Here is a 23,770-nt window from a genome sequence, read left to right as displayed (position 1 = left end):
CACTTATCCGGTCGCGGAGAATGTGGGCAGATTAAATGATGGAGAAGATAGCCTTATCATTTGATAACGGCCAGTTGGAGATAGGTTGGAGTATTCAGCGGAGTATCTAGGGTAGGAAAGGTAGCACTGCATGTATACCCCGCAGCGATGCATCTCGGTTTCTCTCTCCCTCACTCTTTGATTCCTCAATCCTTTCCTTATTCTTTCTCTCACCGTGCCTTAAACTACAATTGGCCATCATCATGCCTCTCATCGTCGACGTCCACACCCATGTCTACCCGCCAGCATACATGCAGATGCTGCGAAGCCGCAAAACAGTCCCCTACGTGCATGATCCCTCCAACAACCAAGATCCCCGCCTGATCATCCTGTCCTCAGACGATGACCCCTCCATCCCGCTCGACCAGCGCGGTCGCCCAGTTGATTCGTCATACTGGGACATCAATGTGAAGCTCTCCTTTATGCGCCAGCACGGAATCAACTGCAGCGTGATCTCGCTCGCCAATCCATGGCTGGACTTTGTCGAGCCGGCCGAGGCCCAATTATGGGCGGAACGAATCAACGACGACCTGGAAAAGACCTGTGCAGAGGTGAACAAGGCCGCTGACCCGGGAAACGCCTTGGCGCTTGACCAGAAGTATACATTGTTTGCTATGGGGGCGTTGCCATTGAGCGCGCCAAGCGCTGAGCCTGTTGTTGCTGAGATCAAACGTCTCAAGACTTTGACGCATCTTCGCGGAGTCATCATGGGGACTTCAGGGTTGGGGAAGGGACTGGATGATGCGAGGCTTGATCCTGTTTGGGAGGCGTTGCAGGAGACGGAGACGCTGATGTTTCTGCATCCGCATTACGGCCTGCCGGATGAGGCTTTCGGTGGATCTGAGGCGACGGGCCGGTATGGACATGTGCTTCCGTTGGCATTAGGGTTCCCGCTCGAGACCACGATTGCGGTGACGAGGATGCTACTGTCTGGTGTATTTGATCGATTCCCGCGCCTGAAGATTCTCCTGGCTCATTCTGGAGGCACGCTTCCTTTCCTGGCGGGACGGATCGAGAGCTGTATTCTCCATGAGCGCAAGTTTATCTCTGGCGGAGGTGATGTGCAAGGTCCGCAAAGGAGCGTGTGGGATGTGCTTAAGACGAATATCTACCTGGATGCGGTGGTATACGGCAAGCCTGGATTGGAGGCGGCGATGGCTGCGTCTGGTTCTGACCGTCTTCTCTTTGGTATGTTTGTTCTATTGGACTCGTATTTCGATACTGATAGGATTAAGGAACCGATCATCCCTTCTTCCCTCCTTTGGTCTCGGCGGAGAATGACTGGCCGAGTGTGACAACGAACTACAAAGCTATCCACGCCACCTTCGATACGAACTCTGACATGGTAGCAGATGTACTAGGTGGAAACGCTGCTCGCATCTTGAACCTGAAATAGATTCGAGTGCAGCCCTCACTAGCCTTCGTGTAAGAGCATTCGAGAACAGGGTGCTTTATGGAAACAATTTACGGCACATGGGCCTATCAGTCAATCTAATGACGGTACATTGGAATAAGGGCAAAAGAAGTCTTACAGATACCTTAAAAATAGATTTGACATTGACAGCATAGGTATAATCTCTCCTTCTGTTTGGTATCGGAAGATTCAGATTCATGAAAGATCGATTTTCGATAACATTTCCCACCCTAGAAGCTGCCAGAGCTCTTGCACATACCACTCGGGGACCGGTAACTCAGAAGGCTGTTGATCCTCCAGAATCCGTCTGATGTCAAGACCTTTTGGCTGAACAGGCTGCTGCAAAGTCTGTCCAAAGTATGAATTCACGCCGAAGACTGCCTGTACAAGGGTACTCTGGAGCCTCGCCTTGATCCTAGAAAGGAATTGGGCACTGGGCTGATCTTTAGATGTCGTAGATAATAGAGATGGGTGCTTATCAAGGACAGCTAATGCTCCCCGGACGAGACACACTAAGTACCTTGCTTCAACTTGCGCGCCTTTCAGTGATCTCTCATCTACATCAATGTTTCTCAAGCCAGCAGGAAGTGGCAGCTCGTCAGGATCTGCCCGTAGATCAGGTCGTAATTGTAGGTCTTGGAAGACGAAGAGACACAACACGCTTCCAGCACGGTTGAGCAGGGTGTAGAGAAACCCTTCCAGTAGCTGTCTATGTCCGGGACAGGCTAATTCAAGCGAAGTGACCATTCGGTTGAGCAGCGAGGTCAACTGAATCGTGGCTTCGTCTTCGGTCTTGGACTGGCTGTCAGGCTTGTCACTCGATTTCGCTTGCATCCTTGCCATGCTTCTCGTTTGCATTGAGAACTCTTGGGATTCTGCATTGGCTGGAACTGCTGCATTGCAGATTTCCTGCAAGCAATCCATGATAGCTGCGTATAGGCAGACGACGTGGTAGATGAGAAGTCCCATCTTTTTGTTCGATGCACCGGTTCCACATAGTTTTCTTATCGTTTGAAGGAGGTGGCATACAGAGGATTCGATGCCGCGCAAGGCTAGGCTGAGGCTTGACGTCTGAGACTCTGTCAAAGGGCCGCTCAAAGTCATGCCCTCTGCACCCCCTCGAGACATCGTCTCGACGAGTTGATCATCGCAGGTCTTACATAGAGCTACTGCGGCCCGGATTACACCGTTAGTATCTCTCCTCTTTTGGAGAGCCTTTTGGAGAATATATGACTGCCTCAGGAATGCAGTGGTAGCTAAAGAGGCGTCAAGCGTGGGTCTAAGAGAAAGCTATGCTATGGGACTACTTACGCTCCCTGTCACCCTCTGAATCTCCTGTCGGGCCATCATGGATAGCATACGCATCTGTGCCGGATAAGGAGCCAGTGGGCAATGATAGTGTCTTTAGCCGTTTCCGCGAAGCCTGGTTGGTGGTGGCCGTGCGCTTCAAAGGTCCCTGCACAGGCACCACAGCAGTTGGTACTGTCTCAACCGGGACATCATTGTGAATGCGTAACTTCTCCAGAAGGTCCTCATTGCGTTGCTCAAGCTCAAAGATGCGGTCCAGCAATGCACTCTTCTCAGCTTCTGATTTTTCGTACGCTTGTCTCCAGAAGGAGACGCTGTCAAAGAACTTTTCGGGAGCATGGAAGATCTCTGCGGTCTTGGAAGGACTGATCGACTCTCGACATTGCCGAATAAACTCTTCGGCTTGTTAGTAATGCATTTCGTAATGGATAGGGAATCTCATTGGAACCTTTTATGTCTAGTCCTGCCGGTTTGAGCTTGACGATCGCTAAAGCGAGGGCTATCTGTGCGGGAGATGGGGAATATTCGCTCTTCATTGCCGCACAAATCGATCATAACTTGTTGACTTGAGCGGGGATATTGATGCGGCGGTTCAAAAGGCGTGGATGAGTCGTAGAGGACTTGATACTGTATCAAGAGCAGAGAGTGTGGTGAACGGAAAGATGAGGAGCATGGATGAAATATGGGGCCATAGTAGGCTAACAAGTCACGGATACTGATTTTCTACACCACAGACTCGATTTTAGGTGACTGCTTGGCAAAGGTGATTTCACTGTAGATCGGGAGTAGAGTAGGTATAGCTATGAATAAATCTTGCCACTTAAGTCTACATTGCGAATCATTTACTTCTAAGCTTATCGCCTTGAGAAGTATCGAATAGGGCTTTACTTGAAGTTTCATTGATGGATCGCTTGTTTCGATATACTAGGCTATCTATCATTTTCACCAGTATGAGTAATGCTTCAACTATTCAGAGTTGGCGAGCCATACTGGCCTTGTATAGATCTGCCCCCACTGGAATCCTTCAGGGCCCCACCCAAGCTATGTAGCGACTCGGCCACTCCACCTCCACGCGCATCGCCAACGTCACTTCTCCCTGATTTATTTTCTGATAAGCACGCAACTTAACGCGATGAACCTGAATCCTCAAACTCTGATCTCACTGGGCTTTGCAATTGCAGCGGCCTTCCTCTTCTGGACCCTCTCCTCAACCACCACGTCTCCCTTCGCGCGCACATTCCCGCAACTCCGCAACAAGCGAATATGCCTCCTTATCGCGCACCCCGACGACGAGGCGATGTTCTTCGCGCCGACATTACTAGCTCTCGCGAAGTCAGAGCTGGGCAACCATGTTAAAATTCTGTGTCTGAGTAGCGGTACGCTAGCCCCTCTCCTATTGGAACATGTCCCCAAAATGTAAGAATCACGAAACTAATCATAAATGCAAAATACAGGAGACGCCGACGGCCTCGGCCATATCCGCCGCGACGAGCTAACAAAGAGCGCAAAGCGCCTCGGCCTCCGCAGCGAAAGCGACGTGCTGGTTCTCGACGACGCAAAATTCCAAGACGGGATGGGAAACGAGTGGCTGAAGGGCGACATCGCGTCTCTGCTTTCCTCAACATTCGCCCCAAACACGTCAACCACGCGCAAGCATTCCAAAACCAGCACCGACCCGCCCACCGCAACAATCGACGTCCTGCTTACCTTCGACGCCTACGGAATCTCAAACCACGTCAACCACCGCTCGCTCTACCACGGCGTGCGCCACTGGCTCTCTACAATGATGAAGGAGAACCCGGGATACTCGTGCCCTGTGACTATGTACACGCTTACGACGACGAATTTGCTGCGCAAGTACATTGGGGTTTTGGATGCGCCGTTTACGATGGTTAGGGGGGTGGTGGATGGGTTGTTTTCTGCGTCGAGGGTGAGGAGTGCGAGTGAGAGGAAAGGCGAGGCGCCGGCGAGGTTGCTTTTTGTTAGTTCTGTGGGTGAGTGGATGACGGCGCAGTCGGCTATGGTCAAGGCGCATCAGAGCCAGATGGTTTGGTTTCGGTGGGGTTGGATTGGGATTGGGAGGTATATGGTTGTTAATGATTTGAAGAGGGAGAGTTTCTAGCCTAGGATAGGCGTATTTCTGGACCGGATGAATAAGTAGGTACTAAAACGAGTAAGATTTCATCTGGACAAGTGAACATAGCACCATCTCAAAAAGAACTAAGACAGGAACTTGGAATAAATGTTGACTTTGACCACGGCTGGTCTAATCATGCGAGGGGGTATCGGAATGCTCGAAACGGCAAGCAAGGTCATCACAACGATCGCATCGCATCGTAAACAAGCAACTGGTTTTCATGCGAAAGCACATTCCACGTAGGTGAGCGAAGCACAAACAAGAACAAAGCCATACATAACACAGTACACTGTTAAAGTGATTCAAAGGGGTCTAAAGGCCTTCCGAAGCGCCGATCTCTTCAGCTCATCTGACTCGGACGCCTCATCTTGCCAGAAAAGATCTCGAGTACTGTCGTCGACGGATTGCTGAGCGAAGCGGCCCGCGAGGTCCTGATACACTTCCTCAACGATCGGCGGCATATCGTCGACCGATTTTTCTTCACTTTCATTGTCCCATTCGGGGTCGTAATCGATGACTGTGGGTTCGAGGAGACACCTGATCAAGGGAATTTGAAGATCGGAAGGGGCCATCTTGGCTTTATACGCGGCCCAGATAAAATCGTCCTCGTACTCCATGTCGTACTTCTGTAGCTTGAAACTCTCTCCGAAGGAGGGCCGGCGGATTGGGACGTATGGGTGTTCGGGATACCTAGGAGAAGAGGCGTAGGTTGTACCATGGAATTTGACGTCGCCGAAAGTTGTCGTGTAGAGGGTTCTTCCTGGGATGAAGTCTCGCCATTCCTCCATAAGCCGTGGCAGGACTTGGCATTCCCATTGATAGTAGTTTGCGCCAAACCATTTGTTACGGTTGATGAGGAGCCTCGCGAGGCGCTCTATTACCCTCGTTTGCTGCAGGACCAGGGCCCGGAGGATATCGTATGTGTGGATGGCGTCTGCGAAGCCTCGAGATCGGAGGATCTCAGAGTCTATCTCTCCGTTCCCGGAGCGAGGGTAACGTAGGTATGATTCGACCATCTCTCGTGCAGCGATCCTCTTGTTTCTTGTCGCGTAAAGAATCTTGTATGCCTCCCGCATGTGATAAAGGAAAGTCTTCAGATTGCGAGGGCGCCATGCGTTTTTGGCGAGTTTTGCGTGCATCTCTGCGGTGGGTTGAACGTTGTATGGCTCTCTGGTCATCGTGTCGAATATATTTCGCATCAGCTTTGTGCTAACAAGACCTTTTGATTTGCGCTGAGCGTCCCGACCATATTTGGTTCGGGATAGAACAAACGCCCATTCGAATAACTCGGCCCAGATTGAATCTGGAACTTCAATGTCGTAGACGTTGGCAATATGTTCGATAATCCGTATAGCGCCCTCGAGATCGTTGGCCGCGCTATATGAGTGGGCCACCGCACGAAGGAGCCGAGCAGAAGGGTAAAAGGGCGAGGACCGATCATATTTGACAACAGGAACGTGATCCCCAGTTTTTAGTGCGTGGACGTCAAGGTTCCAGACGGTGCTCAGAATGCGGTTCATTCCTTCATTGTCTCCCACACGACCGGTTGCCATCAATAGATTTACAATGCTCGCCTCGTCACCTTCGTGGCCCAACGCCAACATCTCATCAAATATCGCTACCACTTCCGTTCGCACACTGCGTCCCGCGGTTCCGTAACCTTTCCAGCCGATATATGCATACTTTCGTTGACGATAGCCATAAGGCGTCATGCGTAGACGATATTTTTCTCTACCCGTATAGGCTGAATCCCAGACCTTAGCTTCCATGTAGTGGTTGTAACACTGGATGTCCGGCTCGATTTCGTCCCGTCTCATCGCCTCCCAGATATGGTCCGCCATTGGCGCATCGCCCATAGACCTAGCGCAGTCAAGAAGGTGCGTGTATTCGGCAAGCCCTAGTACTTGACCTCCCGACCTTCGTATCCGGACAATGGCAGCAAGGTTTCTGACAAAGTCATCGAATATCGTCCGTAGCGATTTCAGGCGCTTGAGTTGCGCGGAATATGGATGAAGCGGTCTGTGTATCTCTCTGAAGGGTTCAATAAAATAGGCGGGTGAGAGAAGGTATAGGGCTTCGATAAAGCTACTCTGCGGCATGGTGGCAACCAGTTCTTCGCAGTCATAGTTGAGCAAAGCGGCCATCACCTGATCTGGTTGGGCTGTTTCCAGGATCTTGTAGAATTCTCTTCTCACAGTGGCTCTGCGCTGCGCCCCGGTGTCGCGACTTGGGGATCCATGGTCGGAGGCAATTGCCCGAGAGCCTTCTTCATTATCGCTCATAATATCGCTGACAGGTTCACTATGTAGTTCTTCAACAGGAACGCTGGCAGGTATGCTTGGCTTGAGATTGGGTGCTGTTGTAGTGTTCCATTTCCACCCAGTGGACTTGGAGGGAGTCACAGTATCCGATACTGTAGGCCCACTCAGAGGATCCCTTGCAGCATTCAGATGCGACGGCTCAGTGACAAAGTCGCTCGCGGAGTCGCGATTTGGTTTGAGATTGGGTGCTGTTATAGTGTTCCATTTCCACCTAGTGGGCTTGGAAGGGGTCACAGTATCCGAGTTCGTAGGTTTACCTTCCCTTGCAGTATCCAGATCTGACGGCTTACTCACAGAGTCGCTTGCGTCTTCACCAGTCTTCAGTATTGGTGTCTTATTATTGTTCGAACTCTGGGCGGCTAGAGAACTCCTGGTGGTAAACAATTGCGCAAACCGAGGTGTTGCCACAGCAATTGGATATATTCTTTGAGCGCCATGATGTCTGACATAGACAGCGCAGGTAAGATGGTTGAAAGAGCGACTTTGTATTACCAACCTCATCGAGAATGACTAAAAACAATGAGGAAGGCTGAAAGATATGGGAAGGGGGGAGAGGAGAACATGGTGCGAATGAGGGGGTGTTACAGGACCCCCTGCACTTAAGACAGGCCAATATTGCCATTGCGCCTGATTGTAGGTACGCTTTGTCCTGTCAGTGAGATGCAGAACCAGTAGTGGTGTGTTACTCCAGGACTAGCCTGCCTAGCAAGTCCGGGGTAGGAAAAGGCGCTAATTTCAGTCTTGGCGCTCGGCGGGTTTTTGTCTTATCCGTCGGCCTGGTGAACTGTGCTCTGCTACCCTTACCATTCCTTTCGTTTATCCCCTTCCTTCGCATCAAGATGGCCGACACCGAGGGTGCGGGCACCTCCTCTGTATCTGAGCCTTTGGATCTCGTCCGCCTCTCCCTCGACGAGATCGTCTTTGTCAAGCTGCGGGGTGACCGCGAGCTCAAGGGCCGTCTGCACGTGGGTCTATCATTCACCCGATCTCGTTCATGAGCATTGCTGATACTCAATGCGCTTTTAGGCTTACGATAGCCATTGCAACCTAGTACTGGGCGAGGTTGAAGAGACTATCTATGTGGTCGAGGAGGATGAGAACGAGCAAGAGCACATTCGAGTACGCCGATTCCCCCTCTCTCCGCGACGCGGCATCGCAACAGTTTCGATTAACTTGTCCTTTCAACTCTCTAGACGATCAAGAAGCAGGAAGAGATGCTGTTTGTTCGAGGTGCGCTATCTATTTTGGCCGTATCTTAGGCTGCAACTGACTCAGCTAGGTGACTCGGTCGTCCTGATCTCCCCCCAAGCATGATCGAGTCAAATGAGATATGATACAATAAGAAGAGCGAGGGCTTCTTGCGGAACCGCTTGCCATAACGAGTCCCCGAATCTGCGACTCATTATACTGGGGTTACGACCCGGCCATAACCCAGACATAGATGCAGGTTGTCGGACAGACTTTCGGAAATAGCCCCCGGTGATGATAACTCCCGTTCCTATTGCTTTCTGCCGGTTCTACGGAGTACCGGGTTCCAATTGCTTCGAGGCAGTCATATCGGGCCAGCCACGGTACTTTTTTCTTAGAGGTCGATTCAAAACATAATGAAATAAATGTCGAATCTAAGGAACGAACAATAGCAGAAGACAGCCTTGGAAAGCACAGCCTTCTCTGAGTCAATCAATTTGTTAGCGTTGGTTGCTGTTGTGGCAAGGCTGCCGTAAATACCTACTATGACTCAGGCTTGAGTCGCGGCTACCACTATCGATAAAGCTCTCTCCGCTTCTATTTAAACCCTCGAGTGTCCCTACTCTGCTTCTGCTTCTACAACCACATTTACTTGACTATCCGTCGCACTTACAATATTACCTCTACTTCAGCTCCATTTCGAGGAGAATGATCATACGAATACGTGTTTGAACCGCCACTGGCGACTCTTTATCCTGACCGTTAGCTCCAACAACTACCACATAACAAACGCATCATTAAATTATTGCAGTCGTTTGACCATTCCTCTACTCATTCTCTGTATACTAAACGGATCATGCGGACCGACGCACTGAAACCATCCCCTGAAGACCGGCGTAGAGGCGAGCTCGTGAGTTCATGTCATTGAGTACCCCTCATTCCCGCTCCTCCGCTGACTATTTATCATCATCCCCAGGCGCTCAGCGAGTTTGCAGAATACGCGGACAAACAACAATCGCTTCGCTCCGCGCAATCCGGTGGCACTGATGACAAATCTGCTGTGCACGAGGAGCATGCGGAATTGGAGATTCTCGATCAGTTGGGGCTTTCCGACGAACCGAAGACCATTAAGCTCAAAGACCTATTACTCAGCTCGGGCGACAAATCCGAGGAAGACATCAAGGCTCTGGCTGAAATATTGCAGAGTCGCATCGATGAAGGTCACGGAGAGACAATCTTCGACCTGGGGGTTGAAGATGGAGGAGAGACCATGTCCCTAACTCTTGACCAGTGGAATTCGGCCCTGCAGCGGCTGCGCGAGGCTGCGACAACCCTTGCCGCGCATTGCCGTATCCTCCTAACCTACAATGTCGGTGGTCCTGAGGAGTCAAAAGCTACGAGTGGCCGAATCAAGGGATCTTGGGGTAAAATCCTCGTTCGGCAGCCCGCGGAGACGGTGGAGGGAATGGCAGAAATAAGGATGGCTGTGGTCGGGAACGTTGACGCCGGAAAGAGCACCATGCTAGGTGTTCTCGTGAAAGGAGGCTTGGATGACGGACGTGGTCGAGCTCGAGTGAATCTTTTCCGCCACAAACATGAGATTGAAAGTGGAAGGACCAGCTCCGTGGGCCTGGAGATAATGGGTTTTGATGGCCAAGGAGAGATCGTGAGCAGCTCGCAGGGACGCAAGCTTTCTTGGGAGGAGATCGGGAAACGGTCCGCTAAAGTTATCTCTTTCTCAGACCTCGCCGGGCATGAGCGTTACCTGCGCACGACCGTCTTCGGCATGCTCAGCAGCAATCCCAACTACTGTCTTCTCATGGTTGCGGCCAACAATGGTCTGATCGGTATGAGCAAAGAGCACCTGGGGATTGCCCTTGCTCTGAACGTTCCGGTCATGGTCATAATAACCAAAATCGATATCTGTCCTCCACAAATTCTGCAGGAGACTATCTCCCAGTTGACCAAGATCCTGAAGTCGCCAGGAGCTCGGAAAATTCCTATCTTTGTCAAAGATATGGAAGAGACAATCAATACTGCAACGCAGTTCGTATCCCAGCGGATATGCCCTATCTTTCAGGTGTCTAATGTCACCGGGGAGAACCTGGAGCTCGTACGAACGTTCCTGAACATTCTTCCCTACCGCGGGCATTATAACCCTGACGCGCCTTTTGAATTTCTAATCAACGACACTTTCTCTGTCCCGCACGTCGGTACTGTCGTGTCTGGAGTGGCCAAGTCGGGGGTAATCCACGCTGGCGATTCCGTGCTGGTTGGACCTGACTCGCTCGGTCAATTCACGACCACAACTATCAAATCTATTGAGCGCAAGCGTATACAAGTGAACGCTTGTTTTGCCGGACAGTCTGGATCGTTCGCATTGAAGCGTGTGCGGCGGAAGGAAGTTCGGAAAGGCATGGTTGTGCTCAAGAAATTGGATCAGCAGCCTAAAGTCTACCGAGAGTTCATTGCAGAGGGTCTGCTCGACTTGGACCATTTTTTTTGATCTTTGCTAATTTGTCCAGTTCTCATTCTGTCGCACGCAACCACAATAAAACCTCGGTATCAGGCAATGCTCCATGTCGGGGCAGTAAGCCAAACCTGCTCTGTTATTGATATTGACCGGCCTTTACTTCGGACAGGTGACCGTGCGCTAGTCGCCTTCCGTTTCATGCAGCGGCCCGAATTCCTCGCTCCTGGTGATCGAGTGCTGTTCAGAGAGGGTAAGACCAAGGGACTAGGTATTGTGAAGAGCCTCGGGTACGATCTGAACAACCCGTTGAACCCCGAAGCCAGGAAAGAGTATGAGCGCAAAGAAAAGCGTTGAGTACTGTACAGTCGTGTGCTTGAATTTCTCTGCCCTTACTTCTCTAGTTTGAGCTGGGCACCCTCATCGACGTTTTCTTTTTGTTGGTAGGTAGATTTCTGGTTCATTCTTTCAGCCTGACATCCCTACCTTTTAAGCACGCAGCACTGGACAGGCGAGGAGCCTTTGTTCTTGTGACATTCTGTCACTGTGCGCGGTGTTGCTTTCGTCTTTTTGTGTATTATGTCATAACGTGTACGGGTACTTGGATAAACATCTTAGCTAGGGTGAATATATTTTACTCTCAGAGCCTTCCATCCATGGTCTCATGCACAAAAGGAGTAGGAGTACTCTATCCCATGACTCCGTATACTTCGGGTACTACCCTAGGTATTCTTGTAGAAGCAGGGTGTGGCGGAAGTGGTGGCACAGGCGTGGCTAGTGGGGTCCCCGGCTGACTCACAATTTTTTCCGAGTCACCAGCATATGGAAGTGCCCCTCATTTAATGGTGGGCTCCGGTCGTTGTTCAGATGCGGTTTTTTATCTCTTCATTCAAGTCATTCCGTGCTCTCAACTCGCGCGCCATCCGGAGATCTCTCATCTGCAGACAGTGGGAAGCCCGGACCGTCAACGTTCCTCATCAATACTTTCGTTCTTTCACTTCTCAGATTCAGGAACCAATAGACATGGCGACCAAGGAGGGGAAGTCAAACAAGTTGAGCTTTCAGCTCAAGACGCCCAAAGGCACCAGGGACTGTTAGTTGGCTGGCTCACTCCATGCGACTCGCTGTTACTGACTTTCTATGCTAGGGATTGGTGTTGACATGATCATTCGGTAAACATCCCATTGCGAGTTTCCCATCGCGTGCACCTCTCTTACACTGTCGCAGTGAATCGATCTTCAGCGCCATCACCGAAGTCTTCAAGCGTCACGGAGGTACCCAATTAGACACACCGGTTTTCGAATTGAAGGAGATCCTGGCGGGCAAATATGGCGAGGACTCTCGGCTCATTTATGATCTTGCCGACCAGGGTGGAGAGGACAGCGCTCTTCGATACGATTTGACGGTGCCACTTGCTCGGTGGCTCGCCATGAACACGTCAGTGCAGCACATCAAGCGATTCCAGATTGCGAAGGTGTATCGTCGGGATCAGCCGGTGAGTTATTTGGCGCGCACGGTATACGAGGCGGTTGTGGAGACTAATGTATTGGGCTTTTTAGGCAGTTGCGAAAGGACGGATGCGCGAGTTCTATCAGTGCGACTTCGATATCGCCGGTTCCTACGATGCTATGATTCCCGATGCCGAGATTCTGCGGATAGTGGTGGAGGTGTTCGAGGCGCTTAACATGCGCGATTATATCACAATTAAGCTCAACCACCGGAAGATCCTCGACGGATTGTTCGGGGCGTGTGGCGTTCCCGAGGATAAGATTCGCGCGATCAGCTCGGCGGTTGACAAGCTCGATAAGGTATGTGGGGACCTACTTTGGCCGGGAACCCAGCTGACTGGTTTAGCTTCCATGGGATCAAGTCAAAAAGGAGATGGAGGAGAAAGGCTTGGAACCAGAAGTTGCGGATAAGGTTGGAAAATACGTGAAGCTGAGCGGTGGCCGTGAGATCCTGGACGCCATCAAGGCCGAAGAAGTGCTTTTCGCCAACGAGAACGTGAAGAAGGGCGTTGAGGATATGGAGCTCTTATTCAGATACCTCGAGGCGTTCGACGTATTAGACAAGATCTCCTTCGACCTGTCCCTTGCCCGAGGTTTGGACTACTACACTGGTCTCATCTACGAAGTTGTTACACCACTTTCTTCCGCCGAAGGGTTTGCGCAGTCTCAGAAGAAATCCAAGTCAAAGCCAAAGTCAAGTGGAGAGGACCAGAATATTGGCGTCGGCAGTATCGCCGCAGGTGGACGCTACGATGACCTGGTCAACATGTTCGCGAAGAAGCGCCAGATCCCCTGTGTCGGTATCTCATTCGGTGTTGACCGAATTTTCACGATCATGAAGCAGCGCCTTGAGAGTGAGGCCGAACAAGGCAATGCCACTATGCGCGCCAGTGAAGTTGATGTCTTCGTCATGGCTTTCGGTGGAAAGGGTTTCAACGGTCTACTCGTCGAGCGTATGTCTGTTGCCAATCAGCTGTGGAAGGCAGGCATCAAGGCCGAATTTGCCCAAACGGTCAAGCCCAAGTTGCCGCAGCAGTTCAAGTTGGCAGAAGCCGGTGGTATTCCGCTTGCCGTCATCCTGGGAGAGGACGAATTAGCAGCGGGTAAGGTCAAGCTAAAGGAGCTTGGACTGCCTGAGGGCCACCCAGAGAAGGATGGCGCTCTGGTCGCGAGGGAAGATCTTGTGGAGGAGATCAAGAAGAAGCTGAACAAAACCTCCTTACCGATTCGCTAGGTGGCGCATATCTTGACATCAATAGGAATAGTTGATCGGGCGCAATGCATAGGGCGAAAGGGTTGGGAGGAACACAGGGCAGCTGGCTATCCTGATAGGGCGCAAAAATAGACTAGATATCCGATCGTCATAACATTATCTCATCTTCCCTTGCCATTTCGATCCTCTTTGTTGTTGTCTTCGATGGACAGTCGATGGGCCCCAGCCACGTGACCCTGCTTGACGTCACTTGCGTCACTCCCTCCATGCAGCCCAACATCGAGAGCATGAATCAATCCAGACATCATAGATCATCACCGAAGCCGATGACGTTGAGCAGCCGGTTTGGGCTCGACCCTCACTGACGTACTTTGTACACGCTCGGCTCTGGCCCCCGCACCATCGATCTATATAACAACCGCATACCAAGCCCTTGGCCTAAGAGTGGCAATCTATTTCAACTACTACAAGACGAACGCAACACTCCTCACTGACTCAATTCCATAAACCAATTCCCCACACTCTATCACTTGGCATTTCTTCTATTATACAAACATGGAGACCGTTCAGCAAGTCGCTCAAACCGCACAGCAGGCCGTCCAGAGTGCATCGAATGCCGTCTGGAACGAGATCGATGCCCTCCGTAACGGCCAGCAGACTGAACAGCGAGTTCCCCAGCAACAACAGCATGGGGACGAGCCCATGTCTGGCATCCAGGGCAAGGGAACCGCGACCGACCCCTACGATGCAGGCAACCGAGACGGTAAGTCGTAGTCGTCTATCGATTGCACACCACCAAGACCACACAGCCCTAACCTGACTATCTACAGAACAACTCGGAGCCCCCATTTCCAAGAACAACACCGCTGTCATGACCGAGCCACTTGCCTCCACGACGCCCGGCACTTTCCAAGACAAATACCAAAACCCCAACGCCAACAGGGACGGCAAGGCCGCCCTTGTCACCTCCAACATCGGTCCCTCGAACCCATCCGTCCAGCACCCTGAACCAGTGATTGGCAAGCAGCACACCTCCGGCCCCGCGGGCAAGAGCATCCTCAAGGATGAGCCCCTCAGCACCCACCGAAGCACACTCAAGGACGAGCCTCTTAGCACACACGGAAGCACTTTGAAGGACGAGAGCCTCACCTCTCGACCTAAGCCTAGCGAGCCCGACACTACATACGACACACGCTCTGCCAACGCCGCGCATGCCGCAGAGAAGGTGAACGAAGCTGGCTCTAGTGCTGGTCTTGGCTCAGGTATTGCTGCTGGAACTGGAGCTGGCGCTCTTTCCGGCGCTACTGCTGCCCCCACCGCTAAGCCTTCCTCCGAGCAGCGAGGTAACCTTTCCTTCGGCCACGCCCAGAGCGTGAGCCCCAAGGACAAGGAGCCCTCCACCTCCGGCCTTGGTGCTACCGACAGTTTGAGCCCTAAGGACAAGGAACCTTCCACCTCCGGTCTTGGTGCCAACAACCTGAGCCAGCCCAAGGACAAGGAACCCTCCACCTCCGCCACTCGTCCATCTGAGACCGTCGGCGAGAGCAAGGTCAAGCAGCCTTCCGGTGCCGGCCTCGGTGCCGCCCAGGCCCCCAAGAGCGTAACTGAGACCAGCGCTGGCCCTCAAACTACCGGTGCCGGTGCTGCACCCACGAACGTCACCAAGGACGAGGTTGACCGCAAGGAGCCCTCTACCTCTGGCCCCAACGCCGGTGCTGATGCTGAGACCGCTAAGTCTGGTGGCTCCGAGGCGACCGGTGCCTCTACCCACGAGGTCGCTGAGAAGCACGGTGTCAGCGAAGAGGCCCTCCGTGGCCCCAACTGCCCTCCCCCTCGTCAGTCCTACGAGAACCAGATGAAGGGTATCAAGTCCGAGAAGAAGGATGACCAGCCTAAGACGACGAAGAGTGGTGAGTCTTGCCCTACTCTAAGCATTTGCCTTTCTCGAGTCCAGATTGCTAACATTCGTTTGATGCAGATGAAAACGACAAGAAGGAGAAGCACCACTCCAGCATGAAGGAGAAGCTGCACAAGGTTCTCCACCACTAAACTCCTTTCCCAATTGTTGGATCCCCTGCCCTGGTTTGGCAGAGGTGAATGATGCTATTAAAAGGGATTATGATACCTAATGTCTCTACTTGGTACGCAGCGAGTTCTGTTGTTTACTATAATGATCGTTTTGAATGAATCACATATTGAAAATATAGCTATAAATAGTTCTTTGAGTAAGATAACCTTTGGCTATACCGAAAGCAGGCTTGGAATCTGCTCCTATGTGACCCCCTTTATCCATCCATCCATCCATAACCTACAATTATACCATCAACTCATAATGTACAGTCCTAGAATAGTATGACCATTACTCAAACAACAGCTTCAACTCCTCAATCCTCTCCTTCCTCTTATCATCCTCATTCCCTCCTCCCATAAGCCCCAACGACCCCGCAATGCCCATCTTCCGCTCCTGAACCCTCAACATCCGCCCCTCAATCGAGTCCTTCACAATAAACCGCACGACATTCACATCCCGTAGCTGACCCATCCGATGCACGCGGTCAATAGCCTGCGCCTCGACGGCAAACGACCACCACGGGTCCATCATGTAGACGTTCGACGCGGCCGTAAGGTTCAGTCCAACGCCGCCGGCCCTAAGTGAGATAAGCATTACTGTCGGCGAGGACTGAGCAGGTGACTGCTCCGGTGTTTTCGGCGTCAGCGTGAGGCCGGGTGTTTGTGTAGGCGTGGATTCAGCCTGGTCGAGTTCTTCCTGTGTGAATGTCTCCATTTTCGAGAACTGGGCGACGACATCGGCGCGGGCTTTCTGCGTCATGGAGCCGTCGAACCGGACGTGCGCAATGCCGGCTTTGGTTAGCTGCGGGCCGATGAGGTCGATGAAGGTAGTGAATTGGGAGAAGACGACGGATTTTGTGCCTGGGGGGAGGCGCGATAGGTGGGATAGCAAGGCGTGAATTTTGGCGGATGTGTGTGCTGAGGGGGAGAGGGGGTTGATTCGTCGTAGTGAAATTCGGGGCGGTGGTTGGGAGCTGCTATATAGGTCGTTGCTGTCTATAGAGGAGAATGGTGGTTGTTGTTCTGTGGGTGTGGAGTTTGGTGACTGGTGGCGGACGACTTCGAAGATATCTTGCAGTGATAGGTCTGCGCGGCATGAGAAGCATCGAGGGTGCACGCCCTTGTCTGTTTGGTGCTTGATGTAGTCCTCAAGACATTTCTTGCAGGCGCTGTGCCAGCAGGCTGTAACGGCGGGGTCGATCATGGGCTCTTCTGAGCAGATAGGGCATTCGCCGCTGGAGTCTGTTTGGATCTGGCGGAGGGCGTGGGTTGTAAACTTTGAGCAGGGATCTGGTAGCTCATTCGAGTCGGCATTTTCGGTTGTTGTTGTGAACCGGTTGATGAGTTCCTCGAGGTCCATATCATCCTGGAGCTCATTGTTCAGCTCAGCCGCAGCTGCGGCGTCTTCCTCATCTGCAACTATTTCTTTTTTGCGTGTCAGAATGGGGTGGCAGCATGTCTGGCGGAGCCGGAGGAGTTGCGCGAAGATGGTCGAGTACGACTTGAGCAGGGTTCCTGCTTCGACGTTGCTGTTGAACGTTTGCTTTGCTCGGGTGAAAATGTGGTTATAAATTTCCCGTTCCTGCTCGTGGAGTTCAATTTCCTCAACCTGTATTGTCCGCTTGGGTAACGGGACCAGCGGCTCTCCTTCGGGCGTTTTCATGAACTTGGTACGCCTGAGAACGAGCGGCTCAAGCACTGTCTGCACGACACTAATAGCGCGCACAACCTCCTTATTCTCGAAGGGTGTCGTGATGAACGTCTTCCAGAAGGAAAAGTTGTTCCAAGGTTCAACCTTGAGGAACCTAACTAAGCTGAAGAGGTCTTCCAAACGGTTGACGATGGGTGTGCCGGTGAGGACCCATCGATGTGTTGCTTTGAGGTCATAGCAAGCTCTTGCTGTCTTTGACCGTCGGTTCTTGATGATGTGAGCTTCATCGAGAATGATTCGAAAGAAGTTCACCGAGAATAGGTTTCCTGGTGTCCAGGAAGCCCCAGGCGTTAATGCCTGATGCGCCCGATGTTCAGACATCACAACTCCATAACTCGTGACAACTACGTTTGGAGCCGTAGCATTGCCCGCAGAGCACAGCTCCCGTAGGTTGACAGATTTTTCGTGCCCATAATACATCAGGACCTTCATCGTATTCTCCTTGGAGGCCTTCATTGCCTCACTCTCCCACTGTGCAAGCAAAGACATTGGCGCAACAACCAAGGTTGTGTAAGGACCTGGCACGACGCCAGACGTGGGTAGCCTCGTCAGATCGCCAGAATTATGTGTCGGTGGGACATTCCTGTGAGAATGAACCAAGCTTAGCATTTCAATGGTCTTTCCCAGGCCCATCTCATCGGCCAAGATTCCTCCTAGACAATGCTGTTCTTGGGCAGGAAATTCAAGGCTAAGCTCTCCAGAATAGGGATTAACGTAAAAGCGGTCAATCCCTTCAATAACTGGCAGGTCCGTGTCATCGACGTCTTTCAACGGCCAACTGTATTCCTCCCAGAGTGGGTGCATCGAGACTTCCCTACCGGACTTTTTATCCTTCTCTTTGGAAAGCATCCAGTAAAGCGCCTGTTTCTGGTACTTCCGCAGATCCATAGCAAAAGAAGATGGAGGTTGAGCTTCGGACATGCTAAAGTCAAAAGACTGCGCCTTTTTATACAGTGCATCAAGCTGGGCGTCCTCGAGCTCCGCAGGTTCCTCTTCTTCAGTGTCGTTATTTCCGGACTTTGCAGTTTTCTTAGCCTCCTGGTCCGCCATTTCAGCTGCACGTAGTAAGCCCTCTTTCCTCTGCTTTTTCATCTCGTCGTCCTGCGTCGTAGATTTTAGTCCGATCTCGTCAAACAATTGGACCAGAGCGACCTGTCGAAGACGCAGCTGCTTTTCCTCAGTGCTTTCTTCCTGTTCAAAAATCGTGGTTGCCCTGTTATCATCCGTCGTCTGATGTAGTACCTTGGGCTGGAAAGCTTCTATCCGCATGAAACACAGGAGCTGCAGGAAGATGGTGTCGTTCACTCGGAGCCTGTCCGGCGCAAAAACACAAACGCCGCGGAATTCGCAGATCTTCTGGTCAAGCAAAGTAGACACCCATTCGGCCGTCTCCCGAGGGAGTCTTCCAATTTCCTGGCCAGCATCGTTTGTGAAGCGCGTGAGTACATCCCCTTTCTGGTTGACCCTAAGCTTCCCGGTGCGGCCGCGAGTAGAAAGAGGCTGGGACCTTGCCCGCTCAATGTTGACAGTGTCACCATGTTTGATCAACCCGGTTCCGCTTCTAGTAGCCCACGCACCTACACCAAACGCACCGACATATCTTCGAGGAGGCTGCGACTTCAGGCGTGGGGCGGTTGGCTCAGCAAGGCCAACTCCGTTTCTCTCCGGCGTTGCTTCCTCCCCAGTCGGTTTGGACGACGGTACAGGTTGTGAAGGAACTCGTTCGCGGGATAATAGCGTCGTCTGGTTCGATCCAGTGCGTCCGGAGTTCTTCCATGATCCGTCAAAGTAGATATTTATAGCACTTTCGAGGCTTCCGCCTGAGAGTTTCCGAATCTTCGATAGCGTTTCTGGCGAGACATCCTCCCCTATGATACTGACAAACGCCTCCATATCGAAACCACTCGTATCTTCTTGTGCAGGTGGTTGTGGCTGATGCGCGGAGGTAGCAAGGTCGGCAATTTGCTGACTTCCTCGCCCGCGCCCCTCCAGTGCGCATGCCCTTAATATTTCTGTATCAGTCGGGATGAAGCCATCATTCACGTCTGTAAGCGAGGAACTTAGCAACGCGTCGACACTCGGGGTATTTCCGGCCGTGGACTGAGGCGATTCGAGGGGGTCGTCAACGAAGAAGCGTCTTTTCTTATACGGCCGGTCATTGGATGCATCATAATCCATAATGCAGTGAGTGTATGTCTAGTAGAATTGTGCAAGGAGAGAGTGAAAGAATATTGAGCATTGATCGGCTCAGATTAGGTGGAAGACGCGCCGAAAACGCGGTGGAAAATCACTTAAACTTCATTGGGCCGACCCTCTGAAAAAGTACGGATCGGCGGCCACAGCTTCATCACCACCAAGCTCCAGACAGCCAGCTCATCTTCTTTTGTATGGGAAAGATTACCTTCCTTTCCATTATTAGCTTTGGCTTTCCTTTATACAGTCAAGGTCGCATCTTTTGGTGATCACATTGAGCGATTGGCGCTGAATTTGCACAATTCCCTTTGCGGAGCTTTCTAGCTACCACCTCCGCCAATTCGTCGACCTCTCTATCGTCATACAGCACAGCCATGTCTCTCTTGAAAGACACGGTGCGACCATCGCGGTCAGCCCGTCAAATCCGCCGGCTCTGCAAAACAGTCAACCTCACCCAACAAGATCGCCGCTACAGCACACCCCCGGCCTCCGGCGCCGCCGCCGCCGCGGAAGTCGACGCTGCACACAAATACTGCCTCAACCTCCTTGCGTACGCCTTCCTACAAAATATACAACTCAAGCCTTAATCCGATGCAAGCATGCTGACCATGTTCATCATGTAGGAAATATGACCGCCCCTCCTACACCCTCAGCACCTTCATCCCGCAACCCGCCCGCCCAACATACATCGCGCTGCGCGCCCTAAACTCAACATTATCCCTAATCCCCGACACAACATCCTCACACACCATCGGCCTAATGCGCCTGCAATTCTGGCGCGACGCAATTGCTAAGACGCTCGCGGGCACGCCGCCAAAAGAACCCATCGCGATCCTGCTCGCCTCCGCAATGGAAGAACTGCACCACCGCAGCAACGGCCGCGCAAAGCTAAGCAAGAACTGGCTGAACCGGATGATCAACGCGCGGGAACAAACACTCACGAACGACCCGTATCCGAACCTCGAGGCGCTGGAGAATTACGCGGAGAATACGTATAGCACGCTGCTTTACCTGACGCTCTCGGCGCTGCCGATGGCGAGTGTGACGGCTGATCATGTTGCGAGCCATATTGGGAAGGCGGCGGGAATTGCGGCCGTGTTGAAGGGTTTGCCTATTGTGGCGTTTCCGGCGCAGGCGCTGCAGGCCAGTTCGTCTGGGGATAGTATGGCGGCTTTCCAAGGAAGCGGGAAGCAGGGTGCTGTGATGTTGCCTCTGGATGTTATGGCGCAATCGGGGGTAAAGGAGGAAGAGGTGTTCCGGCGGGGCGCGGAGGCGGAGGGCCTACGGGATGCGGTGTTTACCGTTGCGACGAGGGCGAGCGATCATTTGATTACGGTGCAGCAGATGCTGAGCAACCTGCGGGCGGGGCAAGATGTCGGCCATGACTTTGAGCATGAAGGTGAGGAAGACCATCAGTATGCGGTCGGGGAAAAGGGACAAGAGTCACAGCTTGACGAGGTGAATCGAGCCTTTGGAGTGTTCATGCCCGCTGTTGGAACGCGGCTCTGGCTGGACAAGTTGGAGAGTGTGGACTTCGATATCTTCAAGCCCGAGCTTCTTCGGTCTGACTGGAAGCTTCCGTGGAAGGCCTATATGGCATTCAAGCGGAAGTCCTTTTGAATAAACTTCTATTGAGACGGGATGTACAATATAGTCTGCAATGTACAACATAGCCCATATATCCGGAAAAGTTGGACCTCTATGAATTTGGAACGAGAACGAAGGTCATTCCCGCTTGTATACGTTTTGTCTCCTCTGTCGTCTCGAGCTTGTAATGAGACGTCTTTGTGCCAAGAGCACTGCATACCGCTGGATTTTGTCACGCCTAGCATAATCAGTGAGATTGTCGCAGAAGGGCAGAAGGGAGTCGCACATGAGGAAGAGCGTCGTTACAAAGACAAACGGCGGCGCAATTATCCAAAAGTACCTGATCAATTAGCAGGGCTTATGTTGCAATGCTAGCGAGGTACTCACGCATCGCTATGCTCAGTGACCCCAGTGAACCTCTCGAAGTTCATGCCAAAGTAACCCTGCCAGTGTTAGTTGATTACTTGTTTCCGGCAAGGATCACTTACCGTCAAGAATGTAAGGGGGAGGTATAAGCATGTCACAAGAGTCAGCTGTTTCATACTTTCGTTCTGGTAGGCACCTGCTACTATCAGCCACACATGTTCAGAGCCGGGATTGATACACCCACCAATAGTGTTGAATATTAGATCAATCATGTTGTCTGCAGCCCGCCTCATCTGGTCGTACCCCTCGACGATGGTGATGCAATGATCCAGTGCATCGCCCAAATATGTGTGGCACATGTTACTTATCGACACGCTCGTGCCTCCGATACTCATGAGATTCGGAGTAGCAACCCCTATTTGCGCTGGCCCCGTAGAAGTGGGCGTGGCAAATCCTGGGGGTCGGAGCAACCCTAGGCCTGGGGTGCTAACGGGTTCGGAACGATGGTCACGGAGAGCATTGATGATCGTCGCAATCGGTTGCATGACGCTGCGAAGAATCGAAATCTCAGATGTCAGGATATAAAGACTCTTGGATTGGTCCACGTCCGGGTCCGTCAGAACTTCAAGCTCCAAGTCACCAATTGCGTCTTGGTAAGCCGTGGTCACCGGTATAGCTAAATCAATAATAGCATCTAGGATAGCCTGTACGAGCATGCTAGCATCACATGATTGGCGCAGAATCGTCTCGGGTTGCGCGAGACGTCTAGATATAGGAGCTTCAATCTCATCTGCGCTTGCTTCGAAGAAGGAAGTCACCGTGTTGTCTGCATGGAGGAAAATTGATACCTGCTCAAGAGTTACTGCCAAGCCCTTCGGTGCTAATACCGCATGGCGCTCCATGAAGGCAATTCGATCTTCATTTGGTCCACCGCGGTACCGCTGAATACTGCGCGCTGTACCTGGAACATCGGCGATATCGCCAAACCTGGGCGCCTTGGCAGAACCATTCATTCCAGGTCGAGATCCAGCTTCAGCCCCATCAGTGTCCCGGCCGTCTGATTTGGACTTTCGGAACCTGGTCCAAAAGATATCTTTTAGTGCTGCTTGGATCACACGGCGCCTGGTCGGTTTCTTCATGGACACAGATCTGCTACTAAGGACCGAACTCCTTCGCTCAGGTCTTGAGATCACATTGCCGTCCTCATACTCTTCTTCCGAGTCGCTGACTTCTTGTCGCATGTTGATCAGTTTTTGTAACGTAAGGACGATATAAGCGTGATCCGAGTACCAGTCCACCTTGGTGCGGTTTGTTTCGTTGATCAAATCTTCAAGAGCGAGCCTGTGGAGTCCTTTCTTGTTGCCCAGAACTCTTATAACGTCCCAACTCAGGCCGTTGACATTGATCCATCTACATTGGACCCATGGTTCTCTTTCCCTGGCCAAGAACTGCTCTATTGTGTCATTGTCAAGTGCGTACTGCCGCATTTCGTTTTGAGAAAAGTCCACTATTGTGATCTCGCAACGGCGGTGCAAGCTCGTTGCTATTGAGGTCATCCATTCTGCATTGTACGCAGGTAGAGGCCTGGTAGGATCGATACCGGGCTCCGTTCCGGGTTGCCAATTTGGGTCGTGGCCAACGGTGTCCGGACGATATGAGCGGGCCGTATTAGCACGACGAGCACGGTACCTAACCGTCTCTTGCGAGTTTGGCCTTGGAGGGATAGTGCGTGAGTCTGGCGACGCAGGCTCCCAGTGGGTAGGGGATGCTGTTTGGTGTAGTGGCCGCGGATGAGCCTCGATATCTGGCAGGTTATCGGGCACGGCTCCAGACCTGGGCGACGGCGAGGTCGCAAATGTTGCGTGATCGAACGAATGAACACTCATCTTGTCGGATAAGTCAAGACTCCAGCGGAGCCGACAAGCAAGAAGTTATTTTAGGCACATGGAGTAGAAAGAAAGAGTCCTCTCCATGTGATGGCTGTCGCAGTTCAGCTCTCATTCGGATGGTGCATCCTCGAAGATGACGTTTCAGGGGAGAATAGACGCCATGCAGCGACCAGAAGATTGATGACTGACCGCACAAGAGATTCGAGGTAGTTATAGCCGGAGCAGTCACAAGCGAGGCCTCAAAGAAATACTTTGAACCAGAGATGAGAATGCGATGTTTTGGTTGATGTCAGCGCTGGACCCTGGCAGTTCTTGGCACGCTTAGCTCCCGTTCCCAATTAGGCAAGTATACTTCA

General features: G+C 52.0%; 11 protein-coding genes across 11 annotated transcripts; 7 read left to right on the top strand and 4 right to left on the bottom strand.

Annotated features, from left to right (window-relative positions):
- Positions 1–232: 232 nt before the first annotated feature.
- BDW74DRAFT_185392 (amidohydrolase family protein) lies at positions 233–1,435 on the top strand (the record flags this gene model as incomplete). The annotated part of the gene is made up of 2 exons (XM_073731034.1): positions 233–1,227; positions 1,275–1,435. The coding sequence occupies exons 1-2, from the start codon at positions 243–245 to the stop codon at positions 1,433–1,435; spliced, it is 1,146 nt and encodes a 381-aa protein (XP_073583541.1). The 5' UTR covers positions 233–242.
- A 213-nt stretch (positions 1,436–1,648) lies between these two features.
- On the bottom strand, positions 1,649–3,297 carry BDW74DRAFT_178388 (uncharacterized protein; the record flags this gene model as incomplete). The annotated part of the gene is made up of 3 exons (XM_073729196.1): positions 1,649–2,709; positions 2,765–3,157; positions 3,210–3,297. The coding sequence occupies 3 exons, from the start codon at positions 3,295–3,297 to the stop codon at positions 1,649–1,651; spliced, it is 1,542 nt and encodes a 513-aa protein (XP_073583540.1).
- A 489-nt stretch (positions 3,298–3,786) lies between these two features.
- BDW74DRAFT_22167 (PIG-L family deacetylase) lies at positions 3,787–5,042 on the top strand. Its single transcript, XM_073732240.1, has 2 exons — positions 3,787–4,137; positions 4,216–5,042. The coding sequence occupies exons 1-2, from the start codon at positions 3,894–3,896 to the stop codon at positions 4,881–4,883; spliced, it is 912 nt and encodes a 303-aa protein (XP_073583539.1). The 5' UTR covers positions 3,787–3,893; the 3' UTR covers positions 4,884–5,042.
- On the bottom strand, positions 5,043–7,852 carry BDW74DRAFT_22168 (uncharacterized protein). Its single transcript, XM_073732241.1, has one exon. The coding sequence runs from the start codon at positions 7,718–7,720 to the stop codon at positions 5,201–5,203; it is 2,520 nt and encodes an 839-aa protein (XP_073583538.1). The 5' UTR covers positions 7,721–7,852; the 3' UTR covers positions 5,043–5,200.
- A 206-nt stretch (positions 7,853–8,058) lies between these two features.
- BDW74DRAFT_178385 (U4/U6-U5 snRNP complex subunit LSM3) lies at positions 8,059–8,533 on the top strand (the record flags this gene model as incomplete). Its single annotated transcript, XM_073729195.1, has 4 exons — positions 8,059–8,184; positions 8,246–8,338; positions 8,413–8,449; positions 8,499–8,533. The coding sequence occupies 4 exons, from the start codon at positions 8,059–8,061 to the stop codon at positions 8,531–8,533; spliced, it is 291 nt and encodes a 96-aa protein (XP_073583537.1).
- A 762-nt stretch (positions 8,534–9,295) lies between these two features.
- On the top strand, positions 9,296–11,737 carry BDW74DRAFT_153551 (putative GTP binding protein (GTPBP1)). Its single transcript, XM_073724541.1, has 2 exons — positions 9,296–10,884; positions 10,933–11,737. The coding sequence occupies exons 1-2, from the start codon at positions 9,678–9,680 to the stop codon at positions 11,232–11,234; spliced, it is 1,509 nt and encodes a 502-aa protein (XP_073583536.1). The 5' UTR covers positions 9,296–9,677; the 3' UTR covers positions 11,235–11,737.
- On the top strand, positions 11,642–13,886 carry BDW74DRAFT_22098 (histidine--tRNA ligase). The gene is made up of 5 exons (XM_073732238.1): positions 11,642–11,970; positions 12,025–12,049; positions 12,105–12,372; positions 12,437–12,685; positions 12,732–13,886. Exons 1-5 carry the CDS (start codon positions 11,745–11,747, stop codon positions 13,617–13,619), a joined length of 1,656 nt encoding a protein of 551 aa, XP_073583535.1. The 5' UTR covers positions 11,642–11,744; the 3' UTR covers positions 13,620–13,886.
- BDW74DRAFT_22113 (uncharacterized protein) lies at positions 13,887–15,786 on the top strand. Its single transcript, XM_073732239.1, has 2 exons — positions 13,887–14,361; positions 14,429–15,786. The coding sequence occupies exons 1-2, from the start codon at positions 14,154–14,156 to the stop codon at positions 15,613–15,615; spliced, it is 1,395 nt and encodes a 464-aa protein (XP_073583534.1). The 5' UTR covers positions 13,887–14,153; the 3' UTR covers positions 15,616–15,786.
- Positions 15,787–15,957: 171 nt separating this feature from the next.
- BDW74DRAFT_178381 (DEAD/DEAH box helicase) lies at positions 15,958–19,557 on the bottom strand (the record flags this gene model as incomplete). The annotated part of the gene is made up of 1 exon (XM_073729194.1): positions 15,958–19,557. One exon carries the CDS (start codon positions 19,555–19,557, stop codon positions 15,958–15,960), a length of 3,600 nt encoding a protein of 1,199 aa, XP_073583533.1.
- Positions 19,558–19,659: 102 nt separating this feature from the next.
- On the top strand, positions 19,660–21,567 carry BDW74DRAFT_153542 (uncharacterized protein). Its single transcript, XM_073724540.1, has 3 exons — positions 19,660–20,122; positions 20,196–21,499; positions 21,547–21,567. The coding sequence occupies exons 1-2, from the start codon at positions 19,947–19,949 to the stop codon at positions 21,190–21,192; spliced, it is 1,173 nt and encodes a 390-aa protein (XP_073583532.1). The 5' UTR covers positions 19,660–19,946; the 3' UTR covers positions 21,193–21,499; positions 21,547–21,567.
- On the bottom strand, positions 21,298–23,411 carry BDW74DRAFT_178379 (putative CorA family metal ion transporter; the record flags this gene model as incomplete). The annotated part of the gene is made up of 4 exons (XM_073729193.1): positions 21,298–21,499; positions 21,547–21,602; positions 21,648–21,721; positions 21,770–23,411. 4 exons carry the CDS (start codon positions 23,409–23,411, stop codon positions 21,298–21,300), a joined length of 1,974 nt encoding a protein of 657 aa, XP_073583531.1.
- Between the last annotated feature and the right edge of the window lie 359 nt (positions 23,412–23,770).

The sequence above is a fragment of the Aspergillus multicolor genome (genome assembly GCF_047715735.1).
Source record: "Aspergillus multicolor strain CBS 133.54 unplaced genomic scaffold BDW74scaffold_13, whole genome shotgun sequence".
Classification (NCBI taxonomy): Eukaryota; Fungi; Ascomycota; class Eurotiomycetes; order Eurotiales; family Aspergillaceae; genus Aspergillus; species Aspergillus multicolor.
The sequence above is the reverse complement of the archived record's forward strand: the minus strand, read 5'-3'. Positions and strand labels throughout refer to the sequence as shown.